At 41.0% G+C, this 12,018-nt stretch overlaps 1 protein-coding gene across 1 annotated transcript in view; it reads right to left on the bottom strand.

Moving 5' to 3' along the window:
• Window positions 1-12,018, bottom strand: part of cep152 (centrosomal protein 152) — a 58,497-nt gene that overhangs the window by 31,585 nt on the left and 14,894 nt on the right. Inside the window, exons 5-12 of the mRNA XM_078241407.1 lie at window positions 11,609-11,737; window positions 9,844-10,012; window positions 7,386-7,526; window positions 6,360-6,499; window positions 3,466-3,666; window positions 2,495-2,642; window positions 1,736-1,827; window positions 1,040-1,203 (exon numbers count right to left, since the gene is read on the bottom strand). Coding sequence (XP_078097533.1) covers window positions 1,040-1,203; window positions 1,736-1,827; window positions 2,495-2,642; window positions 3,466-3,666; window positions 6,360-6,499; window positions 7,386-7,526; window positions 9,844-10,012; window positions 11,609-11,737 — 1,184 coding nt within the window. The remainder of the gene's footprint in view (window positions 1-1,039; window positions 1,204-1,735; window positions 1,828-2,494; window positions 2,643-3,465; window positions 3,667-6,359; window positions 6,500-7,385; window positions 7,527-9,843; window positions 10,013-11,608; window positions 11,738-12,018) is intronic.

The following is a 12,018-nucleotide window of genomic DNA, read 5'->3' as shown; positions in this document are numbered from 1 at the left end:
GGAAAATGTGAAATTGTCCATTTTGGCAGGAAGAATAAAAAAAGCATATTATCCAAATGGTGAAAGATTGCAAAGCTCTTGAGGTGCAGAGGGACCCAAGTGTCCAAGTGCATGAATTGATAAAGGTTAACATGCAGATACTGCATGTAATTAGGAAAGCTAATTGAATATTATCAGTATTGCAAGGGGAATTGAACAGAAATATAGTGAGGTTGTGTTTCAGTTGTACAGGGTATTACAGAGACCACATTTCGAGAACTGCATAATTGGCACTGTAAGGATGTAAATGCATTGGATTCAGAGAAGGTTTACAAGACTTAGTCTAAAACTACAGGTCACTGTTTAAAAATAAGGGGCCATCCATTTAAAACAAAATGTTTTCTCTGAGGGTCATGAGTCTTTGGAACACTCTTCCTAAAAAGGGGGTGAAAGCAGAGGGATGAAATTTTCCGCTAAACCCGCCACAGGAATCGCAGCGGGCGAGCGGCGGACCATGGAAAGGTCTGTTGACCTTGGTGGGATTTTCTGGTTTCGGGGTGAATATGTTAAAGTATTTTTAAGGCAGAGGTGGATAGATTCTTGATAAGGGATAGGCAGGACACAGATTTAAGTTTACTATCAGATCTTATTAAACGGCAGAGGAGGCTCGAGGGAATGGCCTACACCTGCTCTTTGTTCATATGTTCAAATGTTACTATGAAGCTAAAATGGCATCGATAGCACCAGAAAAACAGGCTGCGAGGAACCAAATTTTACAGACCATTAATAAGCCTTTGTTCATTGTAAAGATGGCAACACGTTGCCTTCATAACATAAGGCAAGACAGCAAACAAATGCACCATTTCAAAAAGGAGCAAATAAACAAGTTAAATAAATATCATATCTTTACATTGTTACACTCCATAGAATAATGAATCCTTCAGAGGTAAAAAAATTTGAAAGATATTGTGGAAAAAGATTTTAAAAATGGATAATGACGTATAATGACTGCAAGAAGAATTTCACATTTGCTATAATTAAGGTTCATTGCAATTTCTACCTTTGGAACCTGAGAATTTTCCAGTTCCCATTCCTGATACCAAGGTCCATGTAAGAATCTGACATTGGAAGTTCAGATTCTCCCTGCACATCTTTAGTAAGAGCATCAATCTTAGCAGCAGATTCATAAAAAGTAATCTGTTCCTTCAAGTCAGCCAGCTCTTCCTGAAAAAAAAATTAAGTTATTTCAATTTACAGAATTTGAGGGGAGATATTTTGCTTTAAAGGGGATAGTAAAGGGGGTACAGGGGAAGAATATAGGTCCAAAGCAGAAATAAAGCAAACAATTAATTAAAAATTATGTTTCAGCACGGATACAGAAATATTCCAAAATAGCCTAAATTGAATATCAGGAAGTCATATTTCAAAGTTACATCAAACAAGAGTATTGTGTTCTTGCCATGCTTTCAAGCCAAAGTGTAACCATGTGGGCTATTCAAGTAGAAAGAAACAAGTACAATGGTCAGATACAATTTTTCTCATGTTATTCATTTCTTTATATTTTTACTCATCAGTATCATCCTTTAGTCCATCAGTCTCTCATTTTCTGAAATTTCATTCAATTTGATGAATCAAATATAGAAAACCAAATTGATACTATTGATGTAAAAGCTTACCCAGAGCACTAGTAATCGAAAACATTCTCAAGCATTCTAGAAAGCATCACATCGTTACTTGTACTTAATATAGCAATGACCTGTAAAGCCTTGTTCATGCTGTCACTGATGTTCCTGGCAGACCGGACTTGTTGAAGTTGGATCTGAAGTTGCGTGATCTCCTGCATTGAACCTGAAACAGACACACACAATATAGTTTAGAATCATTGAATCCTACAGTGCCATTCGGCCCATCGAGTCTGCACCGACCGCAATCCCACCCAGGCCCTATCCCCATAACCCCGTGCATTTACCCTAGCTACTCCCCCTGACACTAAGGGACAATTTAGCATAGCCAATCCAACTAACCTGCACATTTTTGGACTGTGGGAGGAAACCCATGCAGACACGGGGAGAATGTGCAAACTCCACACAGACAGTAACCCAAGCCGGGAATCGAACCCGGGTCCTTGGCGCTGTGAGGCGGCAGTGCTAACCACTGTGCCACCCACTTATGGGTTTATGGTGCTAGAATTTAACATTGAGCAAGTACTTACTCTATCATGAGCTAGAGGTTAGGATCTATAAGATTATAGTGGCACCAAGAAAAAACATGTCTGAGCTTCGTGAGACTTAATTATCCCAAACAAACTTTACACCATTTCTGGGTCAGGCGTGGCATACTTGTAAGGATAAAGGTATTACAGTTTTCACTGTAGGACATGCTGACTAGGAAATGTGGTCTGGTTAGATACGAATAATCAAAAGTTGCAGCTGATAGAAAGGAAGACACACTCCTTCATAAGCATAAAAATCATAATGCAACTTTGATCTTGCATTTGTTTAAGTAGATTTCTAACCTGTTTGCAGTAAATCCCTGCACTGCTGCTGACTTGCTTCTAAACTTTTCGTTAGCCCATTAATTATTTCCGCTTTCTCTACTTTGGCTTCTTCCTGTTGCCTTTGCAACTGTTTAACCTGCTCTTCAAGTCGCTTAGAATTGTCTTTCTGACAGAAGAGGATGAGGAGAAAGAAAAAGGGGAGAAATAAACAAGTTTATTCATCATTTTGCATTTTGAACTGTGCTGGTGATTTACACAATACACAGCATACATAAAATGTATTTGTTTAAAACAATTTTTTAAACTTTCCAAAAATAATGCAATCTTTTGAAATTAAATAAAGACTTCATTATGCTTTAGTTGACATCATTCAGGTTTGCCAAAATGGTCTCCTCTTTTGCCATAGGCCCTATACTGGAATACATTTCCTTCAATTGTTCTACGCAATTGTATGTACATATTACTACAAAGAATAAGGGGATGATTCTCCCAGCCCGCTGCGTCGCTCTAGCAGTGTAGCAGGCCAGGAGACATGAGCGGAGGCCATTCAGCGGGCTTCCTGCTGGGCATCCTGCACAGAGCTGAATAAATTATTTAATTTATCATTTCAATCTCATTAGCGAGCCCGGGACAGAAATCTTCAGGCCCACTAGTGCCACCCCCCCGTGGAGGTCCCCAGAGAGTCAGGGGGTGCCCCCCAAGCATTGCCAGCTTGGCAGTGTCCAAGGGGAAAGTGGCAATGCCAAGGGCACCTTGGCACTGCTGACCAGGCATCAGGTAGTGCCAAGGGGGGCCCCACTGTACAGTCAGGATTGCTAGCAGAGGGAAGGGCCGATCGGGGCTGGCCATCAGGGTGTGGGGAGGGGAAAATTGGGAGAATTCCACCATTTTAAGCAGCCAATAGGTACATCCGGCAGAACAACAATTGCAGCATCAATGCAGTATAAAAAAATCAATACTATTCATAATTAAAGATGCCAGATTCTAACCTGTTCTTCCAAAGCAATGCTAGCTGCATCAAGAGTCTGCTGCATGACTAAGAGTGATTCCTCATGCTTGTGTTTAAGTGCATTAATGACAGTTTCATGCTGCTCTCTGGCACGAGTGAGAGATTCTGAGCGACAGAGCTCCGACAGTTGCTGTTGCATACTTTCCATGGCTGCCTCAGCAATCTTCTGGTTCTTCAATGCCTGCACAGAAATCCCACAAACATGTATAATTAAACTGAGTATAGAAGAGGATAGCAGGCCCGGAGATTTCAGTCCCGGGTCTGCTAATTGGATTTAAATGATATGAAAATCAGTTTCTGCACATGGAATGCAGCTCTGCGTCAGGGCTGGGAGACGCACTCGGGGCCGGACACCCAGCGTGTATTGGCCGGCGCTTTAATCTCCCAGCCTGCTGTGCTAAAAATCAGCGCAGCGGGATGGGAGAATCACCCCCCAATTATGTCCATACCACTTCAAGCAAGATGAACAATTGCAAGTGGACCAAATAATTGGCCAAGTAATAGTCCATTAAAAATGATTGCTTCACATGCAACCATTTTGCAGACAATAGAGAAATCAGTACTAGCAATATCAGCAAATTAATAAAAACATACAAAATATTTCCAAAATGTACTGTGCAGAGTGGCATAGTGGGTTAAGAATTTTCAACTGCAGAATCTTGGCTCAACTTGTCAGCATCAAAAGCCAGGTGCAAGGGTCCCATGTAGAATGGATTTTATCCAACTCAATCCAGTTTCTTGTAGACATAGGAGTATAGCAGAAATTGCCTCACAATTAACATTTGTTGGCTGTCTCACCTAGAAAAGCCTTAGAAAGGCGTGGTGGCATAGTAAATGGAAAGAAACATCTTACTAGTGTAGTAAAGGCTGCTGTCCAGATGGTGCGCTGTCGCACAAAATGGAACAGAGTAGATTTTTCTCTGAATCTAGCATCTTTCTTGAAGTACCATACGGTTAGCACTGCTGCCTCTCAGCGACAGGGACCCAGGTTCAATTCCCAGCTTAGGTCACTGTCCATGCAGAGTCTGCATGCTCGCCCAGTGTCTGCCTGAGTTTCCTTTGGGTGCTCCGGTTTTCTCCCACAATCCCAAAGACGTGCTGGTTAAGTGCATTGGTCATGCTAAATTCTCCGAGTACCCGAACAGGCGCCAGCGTGTGGCAACTAGGGGATTTTCACAGTATCTTCATTCCAACGTTAATGTAAGACTACTTGTGACGCTAATACTTAATAAATTAACGACATGAAAAATACAATGAAAAATGCTCCACTCCCCAGCACTAACAACCCTCACTCAATAGAATTAAATTAATACAAAGAGTTGTGAGCACTATATGGTAATTGCGTGACATCTGTGAACCAAAGACAAAAATTCATCTAACTTTATACTATTAAGTGGCCTGGATTTTACAATGGTAGCGATGGTGCTGTCAGCATTTGCCATCATTACTCCTTGGAAGAGCAACTTCTGGAACTGCACAAGAGGACAAATGCAGAAATCCACAAGTTGCTGTACATGATTCTATGCTTCTCCATAGACTATGCTGTGGAACTCCATATAGCTCATGATCGATTGTGACCACTGAAATGACAAGAACCTCTATGTTATAAATCCTTGAAAAAGTTAAGTCTCATTGAAAGAGCTATAGTTGGGCTTATTAACAGTGTCAAGGCCGCTGAACAGCTGCTCTAATCATGAAAAACAATTCTATACTGGGAGAAAGTTTTTTCCTATCATGGCTTTTAATACAAGTTTATGATCTTTCAGCTTCCACAATAATCTCACACATATGCCCTAATTTTTATGTTGCTATTGCTGAAAAAAAGACATGCCGTTGAAGCTTTTCATCTTGCACTCATCAGGACAGTTCACAAGAATACCAGTAGCAAAGTGAACAACAATTTATACTGCAGGAAAAGAGACTGCTGATTGATTGGTAGAGGCATTGCCAAGGAAAATGCACCAGGAAACAATTAACTACCATGTAATATAGATATTATTGCCAAGTAGGTGAAAAGAGCAATTACTTTGTTGTTTACCAGATCCTCCTGTTGTGATGAAATTAATAGCTAACAAACCAATTTTTTTAATGGACGATAAGGTTGCTAGAACTGCCTGCTCTTTGAATAGTGTCATGGGATTTTTAACATCCACATGAACAAGTCAGAGTTTCAGCCTAATGTCACTTCTAAAAGAAAATTTTAGACAATGTAACATTCCCTCATTATGTGCTCAAGTCCTGGAGTGAGACCTGAACACGAACATAAACTACAATGCTTCTGACTAAGCGAAGCCGATTAGTTACGCATTGGAATTAAATTATGTTGCACTTTTTAGCTCATACAACATTCAAGAAATCAATGAATTCCATTTACACAATTATATAATTGAGTTTTGTAACAAACAGCATGACTGCGTTATTATATATAATTGCATTGCATAATGTATTCTTTTAAACATCATGGGAGATTGTCCTAGTTGTGTGTCCAGTTATACTTGATCATCTGGGTGCATCAATCCGAATTCATAAAAATGAAAAAAAAAGGCAGATTCCTTATTGATATGGGCTAAGCTTCACTATGCCAAGCATCTTGCACACATCTCTAGATCTAATTTCTGGGGTAAATATTGAGTCAAGCCTTTATGCTAAATTATTTGATAAGAGTCCCATTGCCTGGAGGTAAAGCATATGCTCCCTCAACATACCAAAAAATGCTTTCATTCATTAAAAAAACTAAAGTTGGCAAAATGTGCAATTCTATAATTACTCAGTTAAACAGATTTGATGTTTGCAGTGAGTGCTAAATTTCATTTGAAATCCTGAAGGCGTACAGATTTGTGGTTCTAAGGAAAATCAATATTCTTTTATGCTTGCCTCTTCTTCGCTGACACTCAGATCCTGAACCCTGGACTCCAATGCTTTAATTTGGCCTTCCAGATGAACTTCATGCTCTTTTGCATCTTGAAGTAGCTTCTGCAACTCCTGACAACTGATAGCCACACCGTCCTTTTCTCCTGTAAAGCAACACAGCTCAATGAAAATGTTTTACTTCATAGCTATTTATATTACAATTTGTAGCACTCATGGCAACTGACCTCAAACTATAAAGCAAACAGATCAACAGCTTAACCCCAGGGCTCGAGTACATAATCTATTCACTTTTGTGCAGTATTGTGGAAATGTTTTGAGATGTTAAATTGGTGCTCTACCTATTCCAGTGAATAAAAGAGCTCCTATACTTCTATTCATAGAGGTAGGCATTTCTTCCAGTGTTCTGGCCAAAATTTATCCTTCAACCAACACCAGCGACAAAAAAAACAGCTTATGTCACTGAACTGTGATACCTTACCATGTGAAAATTGGCTGGTGCATTGGCCACTATTTCATAAATAACAGTGATACCAATTCAGAAGTAATTAATTGATTGCAAATTTTTGGATGTGCTGATGATGCAGATAAGTACCATATATAAATAGACACAGACACTCACTCCACACAGGCACACCCAACGTTCTTCATTTTCTTTACAGTAATGCAAAACAAAAATCCTATTTTGATAAATTTGTCTTGCACAATAACATTTCACAGAAATACTATTTTACTTGTGCCTCCATACACAAATATATAAACTGCTCATGGAACATTCTCCTCACCAATTTTGGGTGAAAGGCACTCCTGTAGTAAAAGTAGCAAATATTGACAGCACTCAAATTGATTACTAACATTCAGGATCAAATTTCAATTTATTTCAGAAACAACAGGCTAAGATACAGCACGTCCATGAAATAGGAAATCATTAACAGAATATCACCAATTAACCAAGAATGTCACTTAACCTCTTCTTAAATAAAGTAGTAACAGTCATAACTTACATCTGCTGAAATAGAAGGTTACTCTTACCTTTGGTCATGGCAAGCTGGTGATTCAAATATCTGATCTCACGGGCAAACTCCTCCTGTTTATGTTGCATTTCCTCCAACTGCCTTCCTCGTGCATTGTAAAGTATTTGTAACTGGGCAAACTGATGAGCTTCTGTAGAAGCTGCAGAACAAAAATAATATTCTAACAATTAAAAATAAATAAGACAGAAAGCTGAATAAGTTTGCTGGCTTTTTGCAAATATGTATTGCAATGGCTTATTAATTAAATAAAATTATATCTTCATTAATAATGGAATGCATTGATTTTTCCAGGAAATGTAATGTCTATAATAAATGTTAGTTGCAGTGCTGGCACAAATATTTATAGGATAACAAGATATATCATAGCCAAGAATATCACGAAAAACAACACAAGGAACAGAAAATGAATGGAACAACCATGACTCTTGGGAGCTAGTACAAGTATAAACAAACAGCAGGGTGGAGTTTCTCCCAGCCCGCTGTGCTGTTTCAGCAGCAGGCCGGGAGACTCAAGCGGAGGCCGTTTAGCAGGTTTCCCACTGGGTGCCACGATCACCACAAGTCACCGGCCACCAGATTTCCGGCGCCATCAGCTCCACGCCAGAAATCAGCGTGGAGCTCTATAATATATTTAAATTAGGATCTCCATGTCATTAGTGGGCCTCGGACTGAAGTCTCCATACCCTGCTAGCCACGCCCCCCCCCCCCCCCCCCCCCTCCCCACAACCTACCCTGGCAGGAGTGTTTCACAGTAAGAAGTCTCACAACACCAGTTTAAAGTCCAACAGGTTTATTTGGTAGCAAACGCCAAAACCTGTTGGACTTTAACCTGGGGGCCGATTTTACCAAATCGGGACTAAGTGCCGGGTCCGGTCATCAAACAAATCCGCGCCTGGCAGCTGCGCCCATATGCCTTTTTACAGCGCCGGTCTATTGGGCGGGGCTTAGCGCTGTTGGAGCGGCCGGAGCTCCAACAGCGCTAAGGCAAAGCAGCACAGACAGCAGAGAGGATGAAAGGAATTCCCTTTGGAGGATAATGCCCACGTTATAATCACAGGAACTAAAAACCTGACAGTCCAAAATCTGGGATAATATTACAGGACAGGGACTATGTTTACCCCAGTTCAACGCCGGCACCTCCACATCAGGAGTGTTTCACTCCAGTGGTGTTTTCCAAAGCTCCTCAATTATGGGAAGCTGGTGGCAGACCCTGCTGGAGTGAAGGAGGGCCATCAAGGCCCTACAGGGGGTAGAGGGTGCCCCCTGGGCACTGCCAGCTAGGCCCCCGTCACTGGAAAATCAGAGTGGCAATGCCCAAGGGGCACCGGGCAGCGCCAAGGAGCAGGGCACAGAGTGGGGGTGAGCCAGTTCTGTATCCACCTTGCTAGCTCACCTCTGATCCCAAGTGACTTCACCAGTCTGCCATGAGGGACCTTGTCAAAGGCCTTATTGAAGTCCATGTAGACAACATCCACTGCCCACTCTCCTGGCACAGCCCTTGCCCAGTTAGCAGTGCCAAAGTGCTCCCTGGGCATTGCCACTTTGCCCCCTGGGCAGGGCCAGGGGGCCGAGCTGGCAATGCCAAGGGGCATCTCCCCCCCCTTTACCCCCAATCTCCTGGGGGCTTCCATGGCCCCCCTTCACTCCAGCAGGGTCAGGCCGCCAGCTCCCCATTAGTGGGGAGCTGTTGCAAGTGCTGGAGTGAAACATTCCATTTAAATAATTTATTCCGCTCCGCGCTGGCACCCAGCGGGAAGCCCGCAACACAGCTGATGTCTCCCGGCTCTAGCAGCGCAGCGGGCTGGGAGAATCGCCTCCTCTACCTTTATTTTAACTACTGCTCTAATAGAAATAATTTAATTTTCAAGCTTGTTAAAAGTTTAAGTAATTTAAACTTCCAGATTTTCTGCGGGTGAATACTTCAATTTGCTTGCTCGTCAAATTGCTCGCTGGTATCAGTGTTGCTGAAAAAAACAAGGCATCCCCTTGACTTTGTGTAAAATTTAAACTGCAATCGGGAAAGTAGAAATTTTCACCAGAGATTGCTAGATAGCTTTCTTCCAGGTCAGCAGCATGTACCCATATTTTGTTGCTGACAAGGTTCCATTCTATAACAAATCCTTGCTGATGGGTTGAATGTTACACCATTGGAAGCATGCAATTCCATTGAAAGGAAATATATTTGCAAGAGTTTCTACAAAGGTAGTGAAACAATTGGCTTTTGAATGTTCCTTGGTAAATTGTTTTCCCCTTATTCACATCAAGTAGAGCTGTGTAAAATAAATAAATCCCTACATGGGGTTTGAACGGGTAAGCTGCTGCCCCATTGTCCTTATCAGAATTCATTTGCAAGAACCTAACTGCCAATATTGGGTATATCTTTTGATTCATAATTCAATGCCTGACAATCATTAAATAAAATGCAGAGACAATATGAACCCAAAAGTATTACTTACCTTCACCACTATCCAGGAACTTGCTCTGCATTTGTTCAAATCTGTTGTCCAAACTTGTTTCATCTGCTTTAAAAGGCCCTTTAGGTGGATGAGTAGCTGAATAAGGGTTATACTTCACTTTGTATAGTTCCACAGCTTCATTAGAAATATGTTCATTTGCACTAAAATGCTGCAGAATGCAAATAGGAAAAATAATGAAGTAATCAATAATTTTTCATTATAAAAACTGATTATATAAATATCAGTATGCAAATTTGACTACACTTGAACAAAATTGAATTCATTCAAAGCACTTAGAGAATGCCAGAAATAACAACTGTGGTTCAAGTGGAGAGCGTTCTAGAAACCAGGTGGGGGGGAATTCTCCCAACCCGCTGCGCTAATTTTTTAGCCTGTCCACCATCCACAGGGCTCAATTCAGGAGTGTGATGGAATAAACTACACTTGCATGGATAAATGCAGCTCCAACACCCAAGCTTGACGCAAAGAAGCCCACTTGACTGGTACCCCATCCACCAGCCATTACATTCACTCCCTCGGCCACTAATGCACAGTGGCAACAGTGCGTCCCACCTACTGGATGCACTGCAGGAACTCACCAAGGCTCCTTCGAAAGCACCTGCCAAACCTGTGACCACTACCACCTGGAAGAACATGGACAGCAGATTCTTGTGAACACAATCACCTCAAGTAACACTCCAAGCCAAATGTAATCCTGACTTGGAACTATATTACCGTTCTTTCACTGTCACTGGGTCAAAATCCTGGAATTCCTTCCCTAACGGCATTGTGGGTGTATCTTCATTCTTTCTTTATTCATTTACAGGATGTAGGCATCACTGGCTAAGTCAACATTTATTACCCATCCCCAGAGTTGCCCTCGAGAAAGTGATGGCGAGATGCCTCCTTAAACTGCAGTAGTTCACATGGACTGTAGTGGTTTGAGCAGCAGCTCACCACCACATTCTCAGGGTAACTAGGAATGGGCAATAGATGCTGGCCTAGCCAGCAACACTCACATTCCATTAAATAATATATAAAATGACGACTTTTATTATACTTGCAACCTTGAAAGAAGTTCCTTATCTGCAACTTAGCTTTTGCAATTTTTCCTCCAGTTTTAAATTTTTGAGAATTATATTAACGATCACTGAATGCAAGGTTTGCCAATACTTAGTGACATAGTCCATCCTACAAAACTTAAAATATCAGATGTAGGATCAAAGTTTGATTTAAGCTGCCTTGACAATATAATCTCCTTTGAGGAGATTCGTTCTACATTAGTCTATCAATTCCATTTCCAAATCAGCCAGTCATTCTCAGCATGAAATGAAACTGGCACCTAGTGCTGAGTTAATGGCATTGATGCTGTCGTTGTTGCAGTCTTGTGCCAACTAGGGGCTTGATTGAAAAACACTCAAACTATTTTAGAGGGAATACTGATGACCAGTGCTGCAGCCCATCATTCTTGGGCATGATTCGAATTCAAGTTGTGGAGGAGTTAGGACAATGCTGATTATGTTCAGCCATAATCTTACTAAATGGCAGAGCTGGCTCAAAGAGCCAAATGGCTTACTCCTGCTTCTAATTTGTATATTTGTGTGCTCTCACTCACCGCCCCACTTTATTTGGAAATATTGAAAGAAGCATGCAAACAAAATGGACCATTAGATTTAAATTTATTAAGAGGTGGCTGGATCTTAGTTGCAAATCAAATCATCTAAAGCACCAAGTTAATGAACAAAATATTTGAGAAATAAGCTACCTGGAAATGTTCTCGTTGGTCCCTTTTACTTGGAGAGTAATCTGGCATTTTCCCCAGTTGGTCATGGAACTCTTCATTTTGTCCATTACAATTAGTCAGTCCACTAATGTAACCATGATAGCTTGCTGGCTGAGTGTAAGAATTAGTTGATAATGGTCTGAATCAAATATTTTCTCATTAATATAATTCACATTAATAACACCCTCAATAGCCTGCACACAGGGGAATCAATAACCCTAATTTTCATGAACAGATGCTCATCTTTGCGGTTTTGATTCCACCCATCGAGATGTGATTTGTTCTCAGCCTGATCTTTCATTTGTTGATCTTCAACTTTGTACATATAGTCCCTTTGATATTACATACAAAATCTTCACTGTCAGCCTATGGATAATTAGGTAATTAGATTC

The sequence above is a fragment of the Mustelus asterias genome, chromosome 24 (genome assembly GCF_964213995.1).
Source record: "Mustelus asterias chromosome 24, sMusAst1.hap1.1, whole genome shotgun sequence".
NCBI lineage: Eukaryota > Metazoa > Chordata > Chondrichthyes > Carcharhiniformes > Triakidae > Mustelus > Mustelus asterias.
The sequence above is the reverse complement of the archived record's forward strand: the minus strand, read 5'-3'. Positions and strand labels throughout refer to the sequence as shown.